Here is a 27,583-nt window from a genome sequence, read left to right as displayed (position 1 = left end):
CGCCTTATTGAACAGTTCCTTTTTTCTTCCGGAGCGTGCCTTCTTAACAAGAAAGAACCCACGTATTACTCTCTTGCAAACCGATCCTTTTCGTCAATAGATCTTAGTATAGTCTCCCCGTCTGTACTGCCTGAACTTGAATGGGAAGTTACCGACAACCCTTACGGTAGCGACCACTTCCCTATACTGCTAAGATCATATAAAGAAAACGAATATCCACCACACGCTCCTAGGTGGAATATTGACACAGCAGACTGGGAGAGGTTCCGAAACTTAACTAGTATACCATGGGACGACATGTCTTCTTTAGAAATCGATGCTGCTGTGGAGTACTTCGCAGCCTTTATAATAGATGCCGCATCTAAATGCATACGTGAATTAAGTGGCTCGGCATGCAAACGGCATGTCCCGTGGTGGAACAGTGAATGCAGAATCGCACGTAGGAATCAGAACAAAGCGTGGGAGATGCTACGCGCTTCGCCCACTGCAGAAAATCTTGTCAACTTTAAAAAAGTAAAATCCAAAGGTAGGAGAACCCGCCGACAGGCCAGAAGAGAAAGCTGGCAAAAGTATCTATCGAGTATTAACTCGTTTAGGGATGAGGCCAAAGCCTGGAACAGAGTTAATAGGATTAGAGGTAGGCAAACATACTCAGTCCCCCTGGTAAATACACAGGGCGATACACTGCAAGATCAGGCCAACTCACTTGGGGAGCACTTTGAGAGTGTATCAAGCTCAAATCATTATTCGCAATCCTTCCTAAAATATAAACAAATAGAAGAATGCAAGCCACTCATCAATAAATGCCGACAGAATGAACCGTACAATTGCCCTTTTAGTGCTGCCGAGTTGAAAGCTGCCTTGAGCGCATGCAAGAGTTCCGCACCAGGATCTGATAGAATCATGTATGAAATGCTCAAAAACTTACACAATGACACGCAACTTACACTACTCACACTTTTCAACACCATCTGGGATGCAGGGTACCTTCCAACCGCGTGGAAGGAAGCCATTGTAGTCCCTCTTTTGAAACAAGGCAAAGACCCTTCCTCAGTGGCAAGTTACCGCCCGATAGCCCTCACAAGTTGCATTTGTAAGGTGTTCGAAAAAATGATAAATCGGCGACTCATTCATTTCCTTGAACAGAGCAAAATGCTTGATCCTTATCAGTGCGGCTTCCGAGAAGGGCGCTCCACAACCGATCATCTCGTGCGTGTTGAAGGGAATATCCGGGACGCATTTATACATAAACAGTTCTTCCTATCGGTATTTCTCGATATGGAAAAGGCGTATGACACAACGTGGCGTTACGGAATCTTAAGAGACCTGTCAGAAATGGGCATCCACGGTAATATGTTTAATATAATAAAAAGCTATCTGTCAAATCGTACCTTCCGGGTAAAAGTCTGCAATGCACTCTCACGTCCTTTTACGCAAGAAACGGGTGTACCCCAAGGAGGCGTGCTCAGCTGCACGCTATTTATCGTGAAGATGAACACGCTTCGTGCTTCACTACCGCCCGCCATCTTTTACTCTGTTTACGTGGACGACATTCAAATAGCTTTCAAATCTTGTAACCTCGCAGTCTGCGAGAGACAGGTACAGCATGGCCTGAACAAAGTGTCAATGTGGGCAGACAAGAATGGGTTTAAGATCAATCCTAACAAAAGCTCTTGTGTTCTTTTTACAAGAAAGAGAGGACTTATCCCAGATCCTTGCATAGAACTGCGTGGACAACAGATACCTGTAAACAAAGAACACAAATTTCTAGGTGTCATACTTGACTACAGACTCACTTTCGTCCCCCACATTAAACATCTTAAAGAAAAATGTCTGAAAACAATGAACATAATGAAACTCCTGTCCCAGACTACGTGGGGTAGTGACAGGAAGTGTTTAATGAATCTATATAAAAGCCTCATTCGATCGCGACTAGACTATGGTGCCGTGATTTATCACTCTGCCGCCCCGAGCGCACTAAAGATGCTAGACCCAGTGCACCATCTAGGAATCCGACTGGCCACTGGCGCTTTCAGAACGAGTCCCATACAAAGTTTATATGTAGAATCAAATGAGTGGTCACTTCATCTGCAGAGAACTTACATCAGCCACACATATTTTCTGAAAGTCCACTCAAATCCTCAGCATCCCTGTTTTAATACCATTAATGACATGACATATGCTACACTCTTTCGCAATCGTCCCTCTGTAAGACAGCCTTTCTCGCTGCGTGTGAGGGAGCTTAGTGAAGAAATGCACGTTCCACTCCTCGAGCTTCGCCTAATGCATCCAGCCAAGCTGCTACCTCCTTGGGAGTGGCAGCTCATACAATGTGATATATCTTTCGTGAAAGTCACAAAGCATGCTCCAGAGATTGAAATCCTAATGCATTTCCGGGAACTCCAGCACAAATACTCCTGCACGGAGTTCTACACAGACGCATCAAAGTCACACGATGGGGTGTCCTATGCAGCCGTCGGTCCATCCTTCTCGGAATCCGACGTACTGCATCCGGAAACTAGCATCTTTACGGCTGAGGCCTACGCACTCCTGTCGGCCGTAAAACATATAAATAAATCACAACTCCCGAAATCAGTTATATATACGGACTCCCTCAGTGTTGTGAAGGCCTTGATGTCTTTCCGTAATCACAAAAATCCAGTATTTAATGAACTCTACTCCGCACTGTGCAAATCATATATATCTAACCAACATGTGATCATATGCCGGGTGCCTGGACATAGGGGCATCGAGGGAAACGTTCTAGCCGACCAGATGGCCACATCAATCTCATTGCATGCAGTTAACTCTACTGCTTCGGTCCCTGTCACAGACCTGAAGCCTTTCTTAAGAAGGAAACTACGAAACCACTGGCAACGCATGTGGGACAAAGAAATAAATAATAAACTGCATGTAATAAAGCCACAATTAGGTTTCTGGCCTCCTGTAACAAAATCCCGCCGGACAGATGTCCTATTCTGCCGTCTAAGAATAGGACACACTTTTGGCACACATAACTTTTTACTCACGGGAAACGAGCCTCCAACCTGTGGTAGATGCGGGGAAAGGCTGACCGTCCTCCACGTCCTACTGGAGTGTCGGGAAGCCGAATCCGAAAGAAAAAAACATTTTCTCTTAGCATACCGCCACCACATCCCCCTTCATCCTGTTATGTTACTTGGTACAGAACCACTCTTTGACACCAGCGCCGTCCTAGGTTTTTTGAAAGATGTTGTGTTGCATGTTATTAGCCCCGCACGTTCGTAGCGCTTCCTCTCTCCAGAGGATGCCGCTGCGATAAGTATTTTGAGTAGCACATGCCTCTAGGCCCTTGTGGTTCAAGGGCTCGGGTGAGGCAGTAGTGCTGTAACCAATTTAACATCTCGCATATTTTAAACAATGCATCATTCTTTTACGATGGATTTTAATGTTCATAGTCATCGCCATAATTTTATAACACGTAGATTTTACGCACTTTACAGCGACTATTTTTAGGCCACTCTACAGCCAAGTCACATCTTTCATAATACGTCGTTAACGCTACCACTTGTCATGGCGCTCTTTGGCCAAACCTGGCCCTTGCGCCACAAAATAACACACATCATCATCATCATCCACTATCGATTCACTATCAAAAACTGGTCGGTAATCGTGCTTTTTGCAATGCAATGTCAAGTTCCCACCTGTACCTGTCAGTAGCAAATAGCGATGCTCACGCATGCATGAGAGAGGTATGCACGCATGAGAGAGGTATGTGAGACACAACCGAAGGTGCACACTTCTTTTGAAAGAAATATGCTGTGCTTTTTTCGAAAGCCACTAGTCGCGTCTTTCTTCTCTTTTGTGATGTTTTTGTACAACCTAACCAGTTTGCTAGGAGTCGAAAACACTAGTGTGACGCCATTCCTAGTGGCCACCCTCTTAAGATTATGAGACGAGCCATGCAAATACGGCAACACTACTACCTTCCTTTCTTTTTGAAGATTCATTGTCGTCCGCGGTTTCCACGGTTTTTTTTTTTTTTGTCAATTTTCTAAACGAGGATTCTGACACAGCCATCAAAAGTGAGACCGGGTACCCTGCCTACATTAATCTTGCCTTCTGGGCTTCAAAACTCTCCTGCAATGAGAGTTTTGTGGAATGAGTTCACAGTAAGCTTCAGTTGTAAGTTCAGCGTTGTCCTGTCCGTTTCTACTTACTTTTGCTCGAATCCGTACTTGCTGGAAACCGTTATATGTTCAGCATGCACCAACTGGCCCAGCAAACTACTCTACTAAATATGTGTTCGTGTTTACCTGTGCGCGCGTGACACCATGGCGGTTAATTTAGTTAAAACGTGTTGACGGGCTGGTTGGTCTAAATACATGATAGAATTTGCAAGCGCGACTGAAAAGGATGTAGAAAGAAGCAGACGCACGAAGACAGCGCTGTCTCTGTGTGTCTGTTTGTTTCTACGTCCTCGTTGACTCACGCTTACATATTCTATCATTGTTAATTTAGTTAGTAAGGGAATATTTATAAGTTTACACGGCCGATAAAACTGCTATCCTTACTTCGTAAAGCTATCTGCTAATTTGCTATCATAATCGATGCTTCGCCTTTCGGGTGGGACTGCGAATTTTTCATTCAAGGTATAGCCTAACATCTATACAGGCATTACATACGCGTGTTAAATAAAGCAAGCAAGGGTTTCCCTTGTAACAATTGCTACGAATGGGCGGATGTCTGATTTTGCCTTTATTAAAGCGAACATAGTTGCAGTATTTGCATTTAAACAGATTACGCATGTTCAAAATAACAATACTAACAAAATACATTAATTACTACGACACATGACAAACCTTGAAGGCACATATAACCAATAAATGGGTGTTACAAAATATGAAGGTTGCTCACAATGCGTAATTCAAATGGCATATGCTTGTTAAAATATGTAAACGGACCAGCAGATACTGCATGCCCCAACAATAAAAGAATAGAACCGAAACAAAATTTTAAGCAATACAAGGAAGTCGGTGCCAACCTAAAACATAGCGATTAGCGCAAGGAACACCAAAGTGTAGCCCTACTGTAAGAACAAGCGTCTTCCAGTGCCTTCATGTGTGAAACCAGCGCGTTTTTTCGCACTGGATCGCACTCGAGACGCTGGCGCTCACTGTGAGTCACTGGCATACCAGTGAGAACGCTCACCTGCAGAGCTGGGTCACAATGAACGAGATGCTGGTTTCTCTGCCATGAGGCTGGTGCGCACTGCTTTGTGCTGTAGCAGCATGGGGAGTGACTATAAACGCATCATATGAAAATTGGGATATGTAGTTGGGAAAGAGAGCAAGGAATGCAAAATGACCAGTCCAAATTTCAACGCTGTACAAATAACCAATACAGTCGCAACTGGAAGAAAGTCGAAGACAATTTCCTAAGCACACAGCCACAGAACTAGACGAGGTTCCCGTTAGGCTGAACTAGAACCAAAAAGCAAGGAAGCTGAAGTGCAAGCAGGTGAAAAAAACTTCAGGAGATAGACGAATAATAGGCAGTTGGCAAGAAAGCAAAATGGATTTATGTATAAAGGTAAAGGGGAGAAAGATAGAATTCACTCCTATATACCGTTGACCATTACATCGGTAATAGGCAGGTTAGCAATGCAGGCAATCAAGTTAAATATTTAAGAATGGGCAGAAAATAATGGATACTGCATATCATATTGACGGCAAATAAAGACGGGGACAGGCGGAAGAGAACACATAAACAACACGGGCGGTAACTTTCAACCGGTTTATTCACGGCAGCCCGTGGGCATACATAGACAAATAGAACATGCGCAAAACGCAACAAACAATAACACTCATCAACCTAGTGGGGCAACGAATTATTAAAAAATCTATTTCCGATTGAAACAATCTAATGGAAGTGTCACTAACACAGTCTTGGCCTTTCTTTTTTATGTGATAAGCCTCCATCAGTTTGCGTGCAGTCTGTTCCTGGCTTCTCCCCAGAATCTTCATCTCCTTAAAAAGAGGTGCACAGTGACAGGCATTGCAGTGCGCAGGCAAGTGCGCCAATTCACCTCTCGTTAACTTTTGTTCATGTTCCCTGGCTCGATCATTCAGGCACCACCCTGTCTTCCCCATGTAGGACTCGCCACACGCCAGGGGGATTGCGTACACAACTCCTACATTGCATTTTGCATACGGCTTGGTGTGGTTCTTGCCACAGCCTTGCCTTCCTTTAGGATCACGGGAGGTGCGGGGGCACAGCCACGCCAGTTTAAAAGGGGCTGCAAAGACAAAGGGGACTCCAAACTTGCCTCCCACCTTTCTTAGGTTGTGAGTGACCCTGTGTAGATACGGTACCACTCCAGGTCTTACGGCCATAGTAGTCCTCACCCTAGCTTTGCTCCTAGATCATTTTACCTTCTGGTAAAATATTCCGTAAGCCGGCCTGCCCAGCAGCTCAGCATCCAGCGCAGAATACTGGGCCCATAATCTCGTATGGCACTGGACACTGGATAATGGGTTTCGCAATAGGGATAGCGAGCAAAAAAAGTAAAAAGAAAAAGAGCACAAGACTACATTCATGTCTTCTCTCCACCTTGCGGAATTCCGCAGAACTACTACGTCAAACAATTGCAGCAACTGTAGAGCAGCTTTTGCAAATGAGAAGATTAAACGCATTGTTAGCAATGCCCTTAAGCACGTGCCCCACCTTCTCAGCTTCTCTCACGTCCTCATAGGCCTTACGACAAAGTGCCAGCACGTCCTGGATGTACGAGACATAGGACACCATGGGGGATTGGGCACGGGAGGCCAGTTCCTGTTTTACGGCAATTATACGGCCGGCTGGTTTGCGAAACAACTCAGTCAATTTCTCTTTGTATTGGTCCCAGCTGGTTAGCTCTTGTTCGTGGTTTTCGTACCACACCTCTGCCGTACCTCTTAGGTAGAACAACAGGTTAGCTAGCATAAGCGTAGGATCCCACCTGTTGATTGCGCTCCCGCGCTCGTACATGGCCACCCACTTTGCAACGTCGGCGCCATCGGTGCCACAGAAAGTTTCAGGATCCTTGGGTTGCACAACAACAACCGAAGGTAACAGGGACGTAGCATCAAACGGTGACATAGAAGGCATCAACGACGTTGATTCCGAGTGCTCAACGCCATTCATCGTGCGGACGGTGATGTGATGTCCACTGCGGAGCTCCGTTTCCAGCCTTGGTACCCCGCACCTCTCACCAATATGTTACGGGGACGTTGGGAGTATAGAAGATTAAATTTACAATATATACACAGAATGACATGGCATGGCCACAATTAGTACATGACCGGGGTTGTTGGAGAAGTATGGGAGAGGCCTTTGCCCTGCAGTGGGCGTAACCAGGCTGATGATGATGATGATGATGATGATGATGATGATGATGATGATGATGATACAAAATGGGTCTGACTAAAGATGGCTCACCACCAACAACTGGCAGCAGCCAGCGTCTCGCGATCTTCTTCTTCCTCTCTCCGCTCATCCTTCCGTGAGAATATATACACATACTTTAGGCATGAAACAGAAGGGGCTAACCGAGGGGCCCGAGCTTTATTAATCATATCACGAGATGCCAACGAAGGCACCAAGGAAAACATAGGGGAATTTTTTTGTACTTACTAACCGAATTAAAGAAATGACAAAAACTGGCAAAGAAATTCGCTGAAAAAACAACTTGCCGCAGGTGGGGAACAATCCCACGTCTTCGCATTATGCATCCTGCACATTGTCTGTATCAGTGAGAAAACCAAATAATCGATGCCTACTCATGCGTTTGTAGAAGCCCAATTCAAAGCAAATTAAGGAACTGAAACACGATATAGAAACTCCATTGGAGTTGTGTAGGTATGTGTAAGCCGACCTCCAAATTTCAGTCGACCCACCCCCAGGTTTCAAGTTGGCCCACTCCCAAATTTCAAGTTGTCATACACCCAAATTTAAGTTGAATCACATCCAAATTTTAGGTTGGCCTGTCCCAAAATTTGAGTTGGCCCATCCCGAAATTTGCAGTTGGCGCGCCCTCTAATTTCAAATTCGTCCACCCCCACATTTCCACTTGGCTTAACCCACCGTTTAGCTGGGCCCACCCCCGAATTTCAAGATGGGCCACCCCTACTGTAAGCTTTCCCATACATTTTTAAAGGAGTCCTAGGTACCTCTGTGAGTTTTTTTTGTGAGTGTTTCTTTCGGCGTTAATATCTTTTCTTGTCGTTTATAAAGCTACCAATAACCTACATTTACACTGTCATAATGATTACGTGTCTTAGATTTACAAACTGCGCATTTTTGTGCACATACAAGGCGTTACAATTTTTGCGTGAAGGGGTACTCGCCAAAGAATGCTTACGCTTAAAAAACGCACCACATTTTTAAATTGTGGTACTTCACATGCCACCATTGTGAGACACGACGTCTGGACCGCCTGGGATTCTTCGACGTAGATCTAAGCGCGCGGGTGCTCTGCCGCCACCTTCGAAATGCGGCCGCCGTGGCCAAGATTCGATGCTCGTGCTTAGCAGCCCAACATTATATCCACTAAGCAAATTGGGCGGTTTAAAAAGGCTATGTCGACTAGCTAGCTCTGATGACGCGCTATGCCACCGGTATACTTGCCATTAATGTTTTGAGGGCTCGCATTCATTTTATCTAAGTGACTGACGCACACATCGATGTAAGCTGGAAAGAAAACTCCTCTACAAGCCGCTATTTCGATTTTACAAATACACGCAACTGATTTAACAATCACAAAAAGCACAGTCGAGAAGTTGTATCTTCGCAAATGATGTTTCACAGCGGAAAGCAGGGAACTTATAGCGCTGCATCTCCGACTGGATAACAGTTAACGACGTGCGAGAGGATGAGTCCCATCAGAATATTGTCACGTGGTAGTGACGGTGAAGAAAGCAATACGGTGGAATACGAAGCTAGCTTTTATTGGGCGAACCTGTGCCCACAAAAACAGGCTAAACTTATACCACAACGATAGCGGCGGACACGGTCGGCGATCGTCGGAAAATCTGAGCTGCAAGTCAAGCGCGCCGGCTTTTATACATTAATCGTAGAATGTTCCAAATTAATCGCTGGAACCCGCGTGCCTTCCACAAAGTTCTACATCATTCGCGTCAGGCAATGAAATCAGATAACATAACGTTCGGCGACAGCAGACAGCGGATATATGCAGGCGTGTCCCACGCTGTGCGATTACATTTGTTAGGCAGCGAAACGTGGTTGCCCGACATAGATCGGGCAACCACGTGTCAACAAACACGTGTCAACACGTGTCAATGCGTGTCAAACACGTGTCAATACCCCCCTCTTAAAAAGCATCGTCCCGATGCTACAAATATAAGAGAGCGAAACACAAAAGGACACTTATTAAACATATGTAACGAAACGAAAAGAAACAAAGTCCAAAGGTCAGTTATGCGAAGCCCCAAAGTTCATTAACGCTGGTAGTACGGCTTGAGTCGCACAACGTGGACTATTTCAGGTCGTGAGCGGCGCCGCTGTGATAGCGAAATACCGTCCGGCACGACCTCATAGTCCAGTGCCCCAATACATCGGATGATCTTGTACGGTCCAAAATAGCGACGCAAAAGCTTCTCGCTCAGTCCTCGTTGGCGTATAGGGGTCCAAACCCAAACACGGTCACCGGGCTTGTACTCGACGAAGCGTCGTCGGAGGTTGTATTGTTGGCTGTCGGCCCTCTGCTGGTTCTTGATTCGCAGGCGGGCGAGCTGTCGTGCTTCTTCGGCGCGCTGGAGATAGATAGCGACGTCAAGATTTTCCTCGTCAGTGACGTGCGGCAGCATGGCATCGAGCGTCGTCGTCGGGTTCCTGCCGTAAACCAGCTTAAATGCCGTGATATGTGTTGTTTCTTGCACCGCCGTGTTGTAAGCGAATGTTACGTACGGCAGGACCGAATCCCACGTCTTGTGATCGACGTCGACGTACATTGCTAGCATGTCGGCGAGGGTCTTGTTCAGGCGCTTCGTGAGACCATTCGTCTGCGGATGGTAGGCAGTTGTCCTCCTGTGACTTGTCTGGCTGTATTGCAGAATGGCTTGAGTGAGCTCTGCTATAAAAGCCGTTCCTCTGTCAGTGATGACTTCTGGAGCACCATGTCGCAGCAGGATCTTCTCGAAGAAAAATTTCGCCACATCGGCTGCGCAGCCTTTCGGTAGAGCTTTAGTTTCAGCGAAGCGGGTGAGATGGTCCGGCGCCACGACGATCCACTTATTTCCGGATGTTGACGTCGGAAACGGTCATAACAAGTCCATCCCGATCTGCTGAAAATGTCGGTAAGGAGGCTTGATCGGGTGTAGTCATCCCGCTGGCCTTGTCGGTGGTGTCTTGGGTCGCTGGCAGTCTCGGCATGTCTTGACGTAACGGGTGACATCAGCGGTTAGGTACGGCCAGTAATACCTTTCTTGTATCCTCGATAGCGTCCGAGAGAAACCGAGGTGTCCAGCGGTCGGATCGTCCCGTAGGGCGTGGAGTACTTCTGGACGCAGCGCGGACGGAACAACAAGAAGGCAGTTGTCGCGGACTGGTGAGAAGTTCTTCACGATAGGTTGTTTTGAAGCGTGAACGAAGATAATCCACGCTTAAATGCCCTATGGACAAGGTCGGTGTTCCCTTCCAAATACTCGACGAGGCCTTTTAGCTCCGGGTCTGCTCTTTGCTGTTTAGTGAAGCCTTCCGCGCTTATTATACCAAGGAAGGCGTCGTCATCCTCGTCGTCTTGCGGCGGGGGATCTATGGGGGCGCGCGATAAGCAGTCGCCGTAGGAGTGTTTTCTTCCGGACTTGCATATTGCCGTGACGACATATTCTTGCAGTGTGAGGCTCCACCGCGCCAGCCGTCCTGAAGGGTCCTTTGAGTTAGCTAGCCAACACAACGCGTGATGGTCGCTGACAACTTTGAATTAGCCTGCCATAGAGGTAAGGGCGAAATTTCGCTGTAGCCCAAACGATGGCGAGGCATTCCTTTTCGTTTGTAGAATAATTGCCTTCCGCTTTTGACAACGACCGGCTAGCGTAAGCTATCATGTGTTCATGTCCATCTTTTCTCTGGACGAGGACGGCACCGAGGCCTAGTCTACTGGCGTCAGTGTGTATTTCAGTATCGGCGTGCTCGTCGAAGTGCGCAAGTACGGGCGGCGACTGCATGCGTCGTTTGAGTTCTTGAAATGCGTCGGCCTGAGGTGTTTCCCACTTGAACTCGACGTCACATTTAGTTCGCTTTATCAGCGGCTCAGCGATGCGTGAAAAGTCCTTGACAAATCGCCTGTAGTAGGCACACATGCCAAGAAATCTACGCACTGCCTTCTTCTCGATGGGCTGCGGCAGCTTTGCAATGGCAGATGTCTTCTGCGGGTCGGGGCGGACACCAGACCTGCTGATGACGTGGCCAAGGAATAGAAGCTCATCGTAAGCGAAGCGGCACTTTTCTGGCTTCAGAGTAAGCCCTGATGACTTGATGGCTTCTAGTACTTTTGCAAGCCGCCTAAGGTGATCGTTGAAATTTCGGGCGAAGACAACGACGTCATCCAAGTAAACGAGACAGGTCTGCCACTTCAATCCTGCTAAAACCTTGTCCATCACGCGTTGGTACGTTGCAGGCGCCGAGCACAGTCCAAATGGCATGACCTTGAACTCGTAGAGGCCGTCTGGCGTGATGAAGGCAGTCTTTTCGCGATCTCTCTCGTCGACTTCTATTTGCCAGTAGTCAGACTTGAGGTCCATCGACGAGAAGTATTTAGCGTTGCAGAGCCGATCCAATGCGTCGTCTATCCGTGGAAGGGGGTACACATCCTTCTTCGTGTTCTTGATCAGCCGACGGTAATAGACGCAGAAGCGTAGGGTTGCGTCCTTTTTCTTCACTAGGACAACAGGGGATGCCCACGGGCTTTTTGACGGCTGGATGATGCCGTCGCGCAGGATTTCGTCGACTTGTTTTCTTATAGGCACTTCCTGTTGGGCTAGTTGGTAGCTGTTCATTATAAAATATGAAGACGCCAAATAAACAGACATACACAAGAGAAGAGAACGGGACAGGGCGCCACTCGCAACTGTTTTATTTACAGAACGCAGGCACATATATACTGTCAGTCAACACATGCGCAGAAAGCAAACATTCATTCACGCATCTAATCAAGCATTCATGACGCAACACGCTCAAGAAACCTCGTCTCGGCCTTATATAATGTTATCGAAGTATCGCTAACGCACAAGCTGCCTTTCTTGCCTATGTGATAGGCTTCAACCAGTTCCCTTGCTCTAGTATCTTTATTTCGGGCAAGAATCCGCACGTCTGAAAAACGTGGTTCACAAGAGCGAGAGGGACAGGTCCCGATGTGCTTAGGTAAATTTGGGCCCTCTTTCATTTGCTCAACATTTCTTTCGTGCTCCCTGACACGCTCATTAACACAGCGCCCGGTCTGACCTATATAGGAACGACCGCACGAAAGGGGGATCTCGTAGACAACACCTTCGGCACACTTCATGAAAGGTCGCCCATGTTTGGTTCCACAGCCTTTTTCACTTCTTTTTTCTTTTCTTTTGGCGATTTGGGAGCAAAGGCTTCCGAGCTTCCTTGGGGCTCAAAACACTAGCGGGACGCTATGTCTGCTCGCTACCTTCTTCAGATTGTGGGCCACCTTGTGTACATACGGCACAGCCACCGGTCTCACCTCTTGCAGAGGGGCCTCTGCTCCAGCTCTCATCGCCTTTCTCTTCATTTTCTGTAAGAGGCTTGCGGCTACTCCTGTTAGGAGCGAACCAGGGAACCCAGCTGAAGCCAGCCTAGCCAATTGATTGTCGAAACTCAATGCCATCTTGTGAACACACGACTTCCTGAGCGCGGACTCAAGGCAGAGTGACGCAATTCCTCTCTTTACCAATTTCGAATGCGCTGAGTCAAATGGCAGAAGCCCTTTCTTCGCACGTGATGCATAGCACGAACATACATGATCCTTACCAAACTCAGTGCTAAGATCTAAAAGCTAAGATCTGAAAGATCTAAAGCTTTACGTTTTTTCGGCGAAACTCGGTAAGAGCTCTGGCGGAGTGGTGGCGGAGCGCATTCCTCGGTGATTATTCGATGCTTGGCGACTGATGTTTGTCGAATCCTCGATGACGTCGAAAAGCAGCCTTTGTATCGTCGGAGCAGACTTCTCAGCTACTGTTGCTTAATCACCGGGAGACTTGGATTAATGTCGTAGTCTGGTTCGGGAACCGTGGTCGTCGGGGTAGATGCGGCGGAATCCGAGAGGACAAACGCGTTACTGGTTTCCAGAATTTCCTCGATGTACGCGATCGTCGTGCCCTTGTTCATGCGCTTGAACTCCCGGCTGATGTTTGTCAGCAACACTTCGGTTTTCACTCCATGCAATCGAGTGATCCCTCTTGCTACGCAAATTTCACGGTCTAGCAGTAGACGTTGGTCGGCTTCGATAACGCCTGCTACGTCAGCGGGTATTTCGCTGCCGACCGAAATAACAATGCTGGAGCGAGGCGGGATGCTCACTTGATCTTCGAGCACACTGAAGGCGTGGTGACTACGAGGGCTCTCCGGCGGCATCGCTTCATCTTCCGACAGCGTTATTGACTTCTACTTCAGGTCGATGATTGCGCCGTGTTGGTCCTGGAAGTCCATACCGAGAATGACGTCTCGTGAACAGTGTTGGAGGATAACGAAGGTGGCAGTGTAAGTCCGGTCATGAATGGTTATTCTTGCCGCGCATATTCCAGTCGGCGTAATGAGGTGTCCTCCAGCGGTCTGAATTTGAGGGCCTTCTCATGCAGTTTTAACTTTCTTCAACTTCGCGGCGATGGGTCCACTCATGAGGAGTAATCGGCTCCTGTGTCCACTAAAGCGGTGACTGCGTGGCCGTCGAGAAGCACGTCGAGGTCGGTGGTTCCTTGTCTTGCGTTACAGTTAGGTCTTGGCGTCGGATCACGGCTGCGTGGTGTTGAGCTGAAGTTGGAACGTCGCGTCGTCAAGTCTTCTTTCGTCGGTGTAGTCTTGGCTTCCTGATTTCGTCGGGACGGCGGCGTGTCGTTATGTCGTCGAGGTAGTTTCTTCGGTGTCTTCGTTGGCGGCGGAGGATCTTCGTCAGTTCGACGAACAGCAACCGAACCTCCATCGGTTGCTGCTTTTAGTTTTCCGGATATGGGCTCGGTGACCGGCCCCGGGCTGGGCCAGTGTATGGACGGCGCTGCGGCGACAGGTAGCAACCTGGTGACGGCGAACGGGACGGTCGTAGAGAGTTCCACTGAGTGGCGGCTAGGTAATCGGCGATGTCCTGTGGACGTTCACCTTCCCGAGGGCGCGGTGCGTCGACACTCAGGTCCCGGTATGGACATCCGCGGTACACATGGCCGGCTTCGCCGCAGTGGTAGCAGAGTGGGAGGTGGTCGGGGGCTCGCCGAATGTCCGTCTTCCTCGCGTAGTTGCGCTGAGCGACGGGTGGGCGTGCTGGTTGCAGCGGCGGTGGACGACGGAATTGCGGCGTTACAGGGCCCTGGCGCGGTCGCGGAGAGGGGCCTTGACGGCGTGCGACGGCGCCGTAGGTCATCGCTTCTGGCTGGGGCTGCGGTAATCGACGTTGCACCTCAGGAACTCCAAGTGACCGCTGAACCTCATCTTTCGCGATGTCGGCGATCGAGGCCACTTGAGGCTGCGACGGAGGCAGGACCTTGCGTAGTTCTTCGCGCAAAATGGCTCTGATGGTCTCCTGAAGGTCTTCGGAACCCAGTACTGGGATGGCGTACTGCGGCGTGAGCCCCTGGCGGTTATATTGCCGGGTGCGCATCTCCAGAGTTTTCTCGATCGTCGATGCCTCTGCAGAAAACTCAACTACAGTCTGCGGTGGGTTACGAATAAGTCCGGCGAAAAGTTCTTGCTTGACGCCCCGCATCAGGAAGCGAACTTTTCTCTCCTCCGACATTTCCGGGTCGGCGTGCCGGAAAAGACGGGCCATCTCCTCCGTGAAGATCGCGATAGTCTCATTTGGCAGCTGCGCTCTGGTTTCTAGTAGAGCTTGCGCTCGCTCTTTTCACACGACGCTTGTAAATGTTTGCAGAAAGCCGCTTCGGAACAGGTCCCACGTCGCTAAGGTGGCTTCTTGATTCTCGAACCAGGTACTGGCGGCGTCTTCCGGTGCAAAATACACATGTCGCAGCTTGTCATCGCTGTTCCAACTGTTAAACGTAGAGACCCTCTCACACGTCTCGAGCCAGCTTTCCGGGTCCTCAAGCGTGGAACCGCGGAACGTCGATGGCTCCCTGGGCTGCTGCAAAACTATTAGGGCCGCTGAGGCTGCCATTGGGGCTGTCTTCTTGGTCGTCTCTGGACGATCTTCTTGGACAATCTTCTTGGTCGCTCTGGTAGAATTCCGTGTTCGGGGGGAAGCTGCTGTAGCCAGCGGCTTGCTCGATATTCTGGGACGATGTTGCTGTTATCTTTGCGGTCCGGGCTTAAATTACGGCTTGTCGGGGGCATCCGGTATATGAACGTAAAGCACCTCCACCAGATGTCACGTGGTAGTGACGGCGAAGAAAGCAGCAATACGGTGGAATACAAAGCTAGCTTTGATTGGGCGAACCTGTGCCCACAAAAACAGGCTACACTTATAGCACAACAATAGTGGCGGACACGGTCGGCGATCGTCGGAAAATCTGATCTGCGGGTCAAGCGCGCCGGCTTTTATACATCAGTCCTCGAATGTTCCAGAGTAATCGCTGGGACCCGCGTGCATTCCGCAAAGTTCTACACCAATCGCGTCAGGTGATGAAATCAGATAACATAAGGTTCGGCGACAACAGACAGCGGATTGAAGCATCGATAACTTTCCAGAAACTTCGTACATGCAGGTGCGTCCCACGCTGTGCGATTACATTTGTTAGGCGGCGAAACGTGGTTGCCCGATAAAGATAAGTACACGTGTCAATATTCAGCATACTGAGGACACCCCCTTTTTATGTATTGTACAAATTGTCGCAGGAAAAACGCTGATGAGCGGGCCGGAGGAATATTAAAAAATGAACCATTAGGGGAAGTTTTGATACGAACAGTAAGGAAAGCACCTCGCATAGAATGTTCTTTGACGAAACAGAGTGCTTTCGGCTAACGTTCTGCAGCCACTGCTTCTTGCGCAAGCCGTCATGCTTTCCTTGTCGTATCATAAAAACTGCATAACCATATTCACGCTTCTTGCTGCAGTTATATGCGCTACAGCACGACATAGCCCTACTACAACACCGCAAGAAACAGCATGCAACGTTCGCTGCACTGAGCAAACTGCGAGATAAGGAGAAAAGTGTCGCCAACGAAAAAGAAAAACACAAGGAAAACGCAAGATCCGCTCGTTTTCAAAGGCAACGGCAAGGAGACCAATCGCCCTGCAGAAAAACGGGGGCAAACCGGTCCCCGCGGGGCGAGGGGGAGAGCGCAAGGGTCAAGGAGGAGGCGAAAAGGTCACGCGGCAGCGTTCGAAGGGTAGCGGTACTTGCAAATTATCAACGAACTTTAGCGTCGAGAGCGCGCGCGGAGAAATGAGCGCGAAGCGGTAGAGGGCGGCAATGATGGCGCTGCTTTTAGCGAGAATTTTTAGACCCAAGTAGGTTTGAAGCATGGCTGCCCCAAAGTGTTTATCAGAAACAGAACCTACAAATGTCTTTAGAGTACCGATGACTGCAACTGCTCAGATATACAGCTATGTTGTTAAGACGAACGGAAGCGGTGATTGAAGCCACAGCAGCCATTCGGGCTTCGCCTCTTGCGATGTACATCAACATTTATTGCGCTGGCAGTGACTGCGCTCTGGCTGATAACCATAGAGCATGCCCATATCCGGCTCCAGCTTCCTTTTGTCGAAATAGCGCATAATTGAAGGCTCAATTGGGTAATTCGGAAAATAATCCTCAATTATAAACAAAAGACAGCTAGCATTCTACATGAAATACACATCATAAGTCCCGTAAGCGATCCGTCGCGGACAAACATTGTAGAAAAAACTTGGTAAGGATATCGTAAATATTCATCAAAGGAGCAGCGTTTCCCACAAAATGTTTGAAGCTGAAGCGCAATCTTCATGCTGAAATATTATCGCGTGCAAGTCTTATTTTTTTCTTGACTATTCTACCAGCTTAATTGACGCTGTACGTTTTTCCACGGCTAACAACACACGAGTTTAATAGAGCAAATGTTAGTGTGAGTACCACTCTGTTTTTCTTATATCAAAAAGCATGCAGAAACGCCACTGGAGTTATCTATCATAGCCCTAAATTTGAAACTGGCCCACCCCCCAATTGAAGCTGCGCCATCTTTAAATTTCAAGCTGGGGAACCTGCAAATTTCTGGTTGGGATATGGCCAAATTTAAGTTGACGTGCAATGTGCCGCCAAGTGCCCAGATCCAGATGGTGCTCCATCAGATGAAGCATAGCAAGCGCTCTGAGAATGAATGCATGCCGCTCTTTGATAAGACTCAAATGATTACTTCTAGCACTGATCAGAGAGAGCGTGAAATACTTGAGGCCTTCCTTATCGGTCGGGAAAAACAGGCCTGCGTCGGGAAACCTAACTTATCTTTGACGGCAAAAGAAGCAAAATTCTTGCGCATAGGGTGCCATTGCGCATGCGCTTCAGGGATTGATCATCTAGCACGCATCTTTTTGTCTATATATTTGTGTCCTCAGAATAAAACTAGTTGATGTCTAGCGTTTGGTGTGTCTTATTTCATGTTCCTATCCATGTCCCTTTTTACGCGCTAGTGCAATGTCTCATACGAATAACCACCAAATAGCCCAGCTTTCTGCCTTAAACCCAAATTTAAGCTGGCCAGACCACCCTGCTCTTAGCTTCCTATGCATGTTCTGTGCAGCCTGATCATTTCTGAGACTCTGATCATTTTCATTTTATTGTCTTTCAGTTGTTTCTTATTGCCTAAAAGCTACCAATCATCTGCATCTACATTATCATAACAATTAAATGTCTTCGCAATTTAGGCATTTTAACGCATATACAAGTCATTACACTTTTCGCGTGACAGACAAATTTTCATGTGGTATTCGCCAAAGAATGCACACGCATTAAGAAAAAGAACGCACTACTGGTCAAAGAAGAAAAACAGCGTCGACATTATGCAGAACGAAGGCATCCAGGGTAACATCGCGCCGTGTGAAAGGTTCGGAATAAATTTAGAAACTTGTTTCGCAAAGGCGCGTGAGTGGAAGCCCGTTGAAGTTTGCGTGACCGATCGAATGCATCTTTCTTCGCTTCACATCATGTTTTCCGGATGGCAGCGTAAAATAGCAGAAGGGTTGACATCCGCACCAGTTGCCACATAGCTGAAGGAAAAAACCAGTCACAAGCGTCAAAGGGCAAGATGTTCACAATGACTGGACTATCAACTGAGCTTTATTAGAAACAGCATAGTCCCAACAAGGCCAGCATAGCATGCGCAACAGCAGCATCACTAATCGCAGAGCATTGAAAAGACAAGATGTCGCATCTATCATGACCGACCGCAAAAAGCAAATTTTTTTTCAAGTAGGCGCACCAAGGTTGTACTAATTCAGTCGTCACCTAAGTTTATGTAGTACGCTTCAACGATTTCTCGCTCTTCTTTGCCCTTGCCTATACCAAGAATCGTTACATTGCTGAACACTGGATAACAGCCACAGTCATTGCAATGGTTAGGCAAGTTCTCACCGTCGTTGGACTCCAGCGAGGAGTGGTGCTCACGCAGCCAGTGATTAATACATCGGCCAGTTTGGCCTATGTGAACTTTCTCGCATATGAGAGGGAACATCACCCGTGTGACACATGCCGTGAAACGGTTTTCGTGCTGCATTGTGCAAGCGTGGTTCCCTGCCCTGCCTCGATAAATGCGCAACCCGAAAGCTTGCAAGGAGCAGAAAACACTAAACTTACTCCCTGCTTGGCTGCAACATTTTTGGTGTTGTGGCTCACTTTAGGCACAAACGGCATGACTTCGAGTTTCCTACGTTCTCTTGCCAGGTGCCGGCTTCATACGCTCTTTCTTAAGCTTCTGAAGCAGCGATTCAGCCACCACTTTCAAAAGGGGCTGACTGAGCCCTGTGGCTTGCAAAGATTGGAATTGTATGTCGAAGCTACTTTTAATAGCGTGGTGACAGGCTTTTTTGGGTGCATTCAGAAAACAATGCATTGCCTTCAGCGTAAAAAGTTATTTTTTTCCTTCACTGAAGCGATGGCAGAAACCGTAGGCTCCAGTCCTACCATTTCATTCCGCTCATTCAAACTCGTAAAACGCGCAGTAGTAACATCGTGCTTCAATAATTCTTTGACGGAGTCACGTGACCACAAAATGGAAGCCAGTTTCACAGATCAGGCCAAGCGCCTGGCAGATCCTGGTCACCCGGTGCGTATGCTCACCTCTGTCGCGGAGGGCTTAAGCAGGAAGTGTAAAAAACACATCGAATGGAAGCAGTGCCGCTGCTGGAGCTAAGAAAGTTGCTGTGGTACCATACATTCATTGCATTTCACATAATCTGAGAAGAAGAGCGGCAAAATCGGGGGTGGACGTGGTTTTCTCTGCACGTGAGCGTCTACAGAAGCTATGCAAACAGGTTAATACAGAGAATGACAAAAGGCACGCATGTTCTACTCAACATCGCAAACAATTTGTAACCTGCACTCATAACGTTGTCGATGCCATTCCACTTTCGTGCTAAAGAACGTATGTTCATCAAACCGGCAGATGCATCAATGAGAGATTAAAAGAGCATTGATATAACGTCACTAGGGTAATCTCGGGTTATTTGGGTATTCATTGCCGAGAGTGTTCCTGTTAACCCATGTTTGAAAGTACTACCATTCTGTATAGGGCTCAAAGCAGGATGACAAGGGAGATTGTGGAAGCCTACGAAATTGCAAAATTACAGGAAATGCCGTGAGCAAGTCTTCAGTGTAGCTATCTTAGAAGGAGATACAGTTCCTCGGTTTATTTTTGTAACTATTGCAGTATGTGTTTTCGCCATGCCTTGCACACGTGTACGGTTCATCGATATGCAACACTGAATGTTCTTTTTTTCTGTTACGCTTGTTTTCGCTCGCACGGTATATATACATCGATGCGGGTGAAAATAAAATCTATAGTTGAAAGTGAGGCGCTATCTCTGTGTGTCTCTTTCTTTCTACGTCCTCGTTCAGTCGCGCTTATAGACTCTATCATAGTTTCTTTGCAACTTCCATCTTCTTTTCCTCAGGTGTGCTATTACTTCACGGACCCCAAGAGCTGCATTGGCAGTGTAGCCGCAGCGCCTATGATGGACTTCTACTCACCGAGCTACAGGCCTTACAAGTCCATGAGTTTCTTCCACAACCCGTTGTTCAAGGCTCGGATGGGCTAGACCAGGCTGGTGCCGATGTCTTCTCGCAGCCGTAACCCTAGCGTAGGCAACCCACCCACTCAGTCCGTGTCGGGACTGCCGAAAGCCACGGGGCTGCTACGATCATTTTGGCATAAGCGACGCTCACAGTAGGCCCTTCATTTACTTATGCCAGTGCTTGTTTTTATTTCCGCCTACTAAGGACATCATCAGCTTCCTACGTCTTTAAACAAATTATGTTTCGTGAGAGAAACCTACTGGCACGTATCTTTATTTACTAAGAATGACATTGATGCCGGCGGTAAACATATTTTTGTTCCCCTTGCAAAGATATTTGCGGCCGGTGGTTTCCAGCAGAGAAGGTGACTATTTAATAGGTCCGTTTCTCAGTAAAGGAAATTGCGTACAATTATGAGTGAGCTCGTCATAGCTTATGAGCAATAACTAATAAGAGCAGGCCTAAGGTACCTACAAATATAGTTTCTCGCATTTGGGCTTGTTTTCTTCATTGCAAACAGCTAACAAGAGTAGGGAAGGCTGGAGCAACGCGCGAGTCGCTATTACAGTTCCTAAATAATGTCAGAAACATTCTACGTTATTCGAATAAGGAACACCGGGTAGAAATATGTCGGTAATGTGTGTGGTGTTGATAACAGAATAATGAGCCAACCTTGCGCGTCAGCCGAGCATGCGTAGATTAATGATCCTCTGACACGAAATCGACTACGTTTGAGAGCTAACACGCGACACACTGCGCAATGTTAGTGCTATCACTGGGCAGCAGTTAGGTTGCTGAGTAGTAATCAACAAATTTTAGTGCTTCTCTATGTCTCTCTGTGAAGAAGTGAACAATCATATTTAATACAGCCGCTGCGGGGCAACTCGCATCGCTAAGGCGAGCAGAGGCTGAGCCCGCCATCAGCGCTACAAGCGCTTGATTGCTGTTGTCAGCATTTGGAAACGGTCCTTTTGAACGATGTTAACTCTCATAAGTCAGGCCTAAATAGAGCAACTAAAGCATTGCCTTTGTTGTGCTGAAGCACTCAAGGACAATGGTTGTGTTTCGGCTAAACATTGGCTCTCCTCGCGTGCTCTATAAATACGTGTGCGCCTGCTTTCATTCTTAGTACAGAGAGTTGTGCTTCATCTAGGACTAAATCTGGCAGAAGAACAGCTATGAGAGTGGCCGCACACGCCTGGCTGACGAACACCTTGGAAAGCGGCAAAAGTACCCTCGTTGTTACAGCTTGTATTACCGCATACGATGAGGCGCTTTAGCCAGCTACTACAATTATTTGGCTCTTCATGCAGCACCTTTGCTTCATATAGATATCGCTTAATGTTGTGGCTGTTCGGATGCCTTTCTTATTGAGAACAATATTTAAGGAACCTGTTCAAAATGGTGCAATCGGTTAGACTTTGGTATTTATTTTTGTTCTGATGTCAACTTCTAGTGGATAGCAAAATGAACAGTAACGCGTCAAGATAAGTATTGCAAATAGTTGTCATCATGGTTATCCTCTATGTAACGGAAGAATTCATGGCTAAATTTTATCACGTCGTAGTCACTTAACCTATAGAAAGCAACTTGCGCTTACGCTTAGCACTTTTCGCCTTAAAAGGCCAAGTATCACTCTTTGATTTACATTGAAATCATTGCTGTAGGTCCCTCCATATTCCTGCAGTGCTTTCAAGAGGCAATCACGATCTTAAGGCAAAGCGCTTCGTCTCGGCCACACTTCCTAGTGCCACAATAAAACTCCCGCATCGTACAAGTTTTTCTTGCGGCGTACAATCTCTCAGCATTTCATGTGGTGGGGAAGACGCAATAGGCATTTTTGCCATGCAAGGCGCATTAGACAATCATATCTCACTTCAATGTGCCCTGAAGTGTGACTTAGACTCATGTGCCCTGAAATTGTTGTCAATATTTCACTAAAGTAGCGTGTTGAAATAAAGCCCATTCGCTTCAGTGTTGTCTCTCTATGCTTCTAGTTACCCCGTGTTCACTTTCCCACGCTACACAATGCACTGTTCCTGCCTGCTCCTCCGGAAATGTTAAAAGCAAGAATAAGCCCGTTGCAAGGACATGCTTTGTTTCACAGCCGGGTACTGGATATCGCAGTGAATGCGCATATAATTTAAAAATTCGCGGAAAGAGTTTTGCATGATGTGATTACTAAACCTTTTTTAAGTCTTCGTTGGAGAATGTCCAAGAAGAACATGACGTCCCTACAGTTTGCAAAACAAAAGTGATCAATCATTTCAGCATGTGGAGACAAACGCCACTTTCTCGGCCACGGTAAGACCCATTTCTCTAACAAGGTTTCGACAGGAAGTGTTGCACAAGGTAACTCAAAGAAAGAAATTATTGGTCCCTGGAAGAATTAATATTCGGCGGGCACGCTTAAGTAGAACTAGGTAATCGCATCACGAATAAGACAGGCGATAAGGGAACAGAAAACAATGTGTATATTAGTGCAGAAATATTCCATTGCGGGAGGCAGTGAAAATATAATCATTCCTAAAACGAGCCTTTGGACTAAGCTACGCCACGCCGACACACATTTGTAACCGAATAATTCACCATGTGAACATCCAGATGCAGTTCAATTGGTGCTCACATGTCGCCCACAGGCATTGTAAAGGTGCTTCCTCCCCGCAACGAGCATCTAGGCCTCTAGCAGACTGAAAAATTGTCTTGTTTGTATAGAACAGTGTGCCGTTAATTTCGAAACACACTGAATTTCCTTTACGATAGGTATGTTAACATGGGAAAAAATATTTGATCAAACGCCAACACGGGACGCTGTACGGGCTATTATTGTCGATTATGATTGCTATGTCTAGTCATTCACGCCAGGGAAATGCAACAGCGTCTTATTTCAGCAATGCTTTACTATCTACACGTATGTTGAGTCACATCTCACTGTCAGAGATGCATCGATGAGTGCGGCTGGCAGCCTTCGGTGACATCACATATACTACACTTTCAACGCGTCATATCGGCGCTTAAAGCTTCGTATGTGGTTTCTGCAGACGTAAAAAAATGGTTTGGTTGAGAACACAGAGGCCAAAGCTGAACTAGAAATAGATATTTCCTCGTCAGACTACTTTATTCCCAAGCCCAGGCATCGCGTTTACATGGACTCAACCGGCGTGTTAAGCATAACATTTGGTGGAGGCAAACAATCTCACCGCAGTAGCCTGGCGACAAATAAATTTTCTTTATTTGAGAAATGCAGGATTTCTACACCTACCCAAGGAGAAAACTGTCCGTCCATCCTGTAAGACGACCACTTTCAAGATGGCGGCCGCACAGGCGAGCGAATTCACCTTCGTTCTGCCTTCAACGTGAGCTATGTGGCCAGAACACACAGCACGCGAAGCTTTCACCACTCGCCGCACTGAGCCACACCACAGGTGGCTTCTAAAATTTGGGCCTCTTCACTGCGAAATAAGCGGCACTTCAGTGGATGTGCGCGCGCCGGCTGGTTTTACTCCGGCTGTCCCAGTCGCACGGAGAGAGCGTAAATGCGCCATCACACGACAGCTATTGACCCTTGTCGCGAAGCCATTTGCTTTAGAGAAACGATATTGCGCTTTCGGCAGCGCGCCATACGCTGCATCAGTGAAAGCGCACGAATACGAAACCATCACCTTTTCTTCCCTACTTATGTGCGATCAGCCGACAGAAATGCAAGTGTGTTTTCGCTAACACGTGTGCTGCAGTCAAGCTCCAAAATGTAGAGCGGTGCAGCGAAGACGGGTGCAGCAGTTGGCTGCAAAAATTGTAGAGGGCATTTTAAGGAATGGAATCAGTGGGTTCATGGACCGCTGCTACACAAAGACTGCCCGTGTTTCCGGCTCTTCGCGGTGCACGGCTTCCATCGAGGATAAAAAAGAATTTTCATCTGCCAGCGTTGTATAGCGCTAACCTTCAAGGAAAGTACTTCAACGTCTCCACGAGTGAGTACTGCTCGTTACACATTGACAAAGGGGGTGGCGTCGCTTCTTGGCATATAGCAAATTTTTCGAACATTATCAGCACACATCCACCCCAACTCACGCGCAAACTTCTGTCCATTCTACCGCCAATGTTTCGCGTACAAGTCAACGGGCGCACACTTGAATCAATGCGCTGATAAGTGGGTGACGGCGACAAGCGTTCTAGCACAAACCTTTAGTAGGACGTTCTTGCGGACTAGTTGGTTTATAGCTTTAGACGTCTCTTCTAACTGCGCGAAAGAAACAAGGAAACAAGAAAGAAACTCACGCCACACCATGATCGAACACTGACAACTGTTTATTTTTGGAAAGCAAGCAACATACATATTGCCACATCCAGTACGCGGCACTTACAGAAGGACGAAGCTCTCGCGCATTGCAGAAGAAAAAGAGGTCCCAGCGCGATCGTTTTCAGTAGGCCTGCAATTGAATTAAATTGAATTTTAATCCGCAAGAAGAAAGAGTTACGAGGAGGACAGGTAAAAGCTGTAAAAACAGCTTCAGGAGCCCTGACCTCAGAACGACAGAAAGCTGAGCTAGTTGGTAAGGATTCATTATGCAAAAAAGGAGTGAGGCGTGCAGACAGGACACAAGAGTAGGGAACTGGACAACACGAACGCCGACTATCAACTGAAGGGAGCACTGAGGCGAAAAAAGAAGAAGACAAAACTCATCTGCGCATGCTCAGGAATGGCAACACCACGTGTCAGTCGGGTACACGTGCCGGTCTACGTGAGAGATAACTGTTAAGACACTTAATCTCTTCCTTATGTAAAGTAATCGAAGGCTGACTCACGCACGCACTTCCACCATTAAAGATATGCCATGCCTCTACCATAAGACGCGTATCTTCATTCTTATGCCTGTACAATATCGCGCATTCATCTAACTCTGGAGTGCAGTTACAATCTCGGCAGTGCAGCGAAAGATTGGAAGGCGACCCACCAGTTAACGACCTTTTCTGTTCCATTAGCCTCTGATTGATACACCGTCCCGTTTGCCCTACGTAGAACTGGCCACGGCTAAGGGGAATTTTATACACCACACCCATACGACAATGAGTAAAACTGTTGTTCTTATTGTGCTTCACTGGACAAATATCTGTTCGTCTTTTGCCTTTTACCCGCTCCTTTTTATTCTGTACGGCAGCACATATCTTACCTAGCTTATTGGGAGCAGTGAAAGCCACATTAACATCATATCTACTTGCAACCTTTTTGAGCCTGTGCGACACTGAATGAATATACGGAATAGCCACTACTCTTTTTTTGCTACTACTGCTTTCCGTAATCAAGTACGTCCCTCTCGAAACCGACTTCTTTAGGCGCTCAGCCACAGTGGCCGCCGCTACACAGGGATAACCTGCTTCTAATAGGCGCCGGACCTGCGCATTAAAACTGGCGATGATATTATGCATGCAGAATCTGGTGAGGGAAGACTTAAGGCACGACATGGCAATTCCGTTTTTTACTAATTTAGAATGCTTGGATTGAAAGTTTAGCAACGGCTTCGAAGAACTTGGGGAGTACTGCCAACAAACATGGTTTTGTTCGAAGATCAAGGAAATGTCAAGAAACTGAATTACGCGTCGCTGAGGAAATTGCTTGGTAAACTTTAATCCTCCCCCATGAAGTTTAAACTGATCACTTGCTGAGGTAGCAGCGGAATCGAATTCTTCCCTATTGCAGAAAATCAGGTAATCATCTACGTACCGAAATATCTTGATAACGCTATCACCTAAGGCTTTCTCTAAGCAGTTGTCAACCTTACTCAGGTAAATGTTGCTAAGAATAGGGGCAACCTTTGAGCCAATACAAATGCCTGATTTCTGCAGAAAAACGCCATCTCTCCATCCAATCAGCGTCGACTTCAAGTACATTGAAAGAATTTCTAGAAAAGCTGCCGAGGAAACACCGCATCTGTCAATAAAAGCCGATTCTTGCACTCGTTCTTTAATCCACTCATTTACGGAATTTAGTAACCCGTCTTGCGGCAAGGAATAATACAGGTCTTCGATATCTATACTAAAAGCTGCACAATCACCAGGATTTTCCTCTCTCAAATACTGAACTAGCGCCTGAGAATTACGTAAGCAAAAGGGGTCTGAAAAAATTGAGTGAAGCTAAGCAGTTCTGTCGGTAACTGGCGACACAGACCTGCCACGTCCCTTTCTCTGACACTATAGCATGAAAAGGAATTTCTTGTTTATGGGTCTTGGCCGAGAAAAGCATTTCTAAGGTGAGGGATTTAGCTTTCTTGACATTACAGACAAGCCTATCAAGATTATGTCTTGAAAAGAGGTCAACCGCACGTTGCTTTACTGCCGACGGCTTGAGTTTTACTGGCTGTAAATCCTTTTCTATGGCTGAAATCGGTTTTCCTGAAAACATGTAATCTGGCATAATTACGAAATAACCTTCCTTGTCAGATATTACTGGTCTAAGTTTATGCTGTACAAGGTAATTAACTAACGTTCGGACAGTCTCAGAGGTCTTAAAATGAGCATTTGATTGTTTAATGCTAGCAATGCAATCCGAAATACAGCGCGGGCGCTCTTCTTCCGGGACGAACCTGGTTATGCAGCGCGGTATGCTTAAAACGTCAACGGGTTTTATGTCCAGCCTAAAACAGTGCTTAGGACCTAAGGCAAGGGTTTTTCTATAGTTATCACTTACAATGGCGCCTCCAAGAACCAGTACGTTACTAGACGGCGAAATATTAGAAAGGTGTTTCCTCTTACTTTGTTGAAGCTCCGGAAGTTTCATCCTCCAGAGGAAGTCCGCGTGTTGCACGGCTAACTTATTCCACTCGGCATAGGGGTGGTTCCAGTGGCGACCGTCTCCCAGGGCCGCGCAACGGACCCTTAGACACTCCTGGTAGAACCTAACTTGGCGCCATGATTCAGCCGAAAGAATAGCTCCAATCCTCCTGGCATGCCCAGATGATAGTTGAAGGAAGCCGCACATGTGCGGCTTCCTTTAACTATCAACTGTGGCTCAACTATCAACCATCAACTGCGGACATAAAACACGTTGACGTTTTAAGCATACCGCACTGCATAACAAGGTTCGTCCCGGAAGAAGAACGCTCACGCTGTATTTCGGATTGCATTGCTAGCATTAAACAATCAAATGCTCATTTTAAGACGCCTGACCCTGTCAG

The 27,583-nt window shown here is 47.1% G+C and overlaps 2 protein-coding genes across 3 annotated transcripts in view; one reads left to right on the top strand and one right to left on the bottom strand.

Annotated features, from left to right (window-relative positions):
• Positions 1-22,385, top strand: part of spab (space blanket) — a 327,616-nt gene extending 305,231 nt beyond the window's left edge. The window contains exon 5 of the mRNA XM_075693943.1: positions 20,291-22,385. Coding sequence (XP_075550058.1) covers positions 20,291-20,434 — 144 coding nt within the window. The 3' untranslated portion in view covers positions 20,435-22,385. The remainder of the gene's footprint in view (positions 1-20,290) is intronic.
• Positions 1-27,583, bottom strand: part of LOC142583463 (NADH dehydrogenase [ubiquinone] 1 alpha subcomplex assembly factor 8-like) — a 418,166-nt gene that overhangs the window by 15,218 nt on the left and 375,365 nt on the right. The window lies entirely within an intron of this gene.

This window comes from Dermacentor variabilis, chromosome 5 (assembly GCF_050947875.1).
Source record: "Dermacentor variabilis isolate Ectoservices chromosome 5, ASM5094787v1, whole genome shotgun sequence".
Taxonomy (NCBI): Eukaryota; Metazoa; Arthropoda; class Arachnida; order Ixodida; family Ixodidae; genus Dermacentor; species Dermacentor variabilis.
Note: the sequence above shows the minus strand (reverse complement) of the source record. Positions and strands in the feature narration are given on the sequence as shown.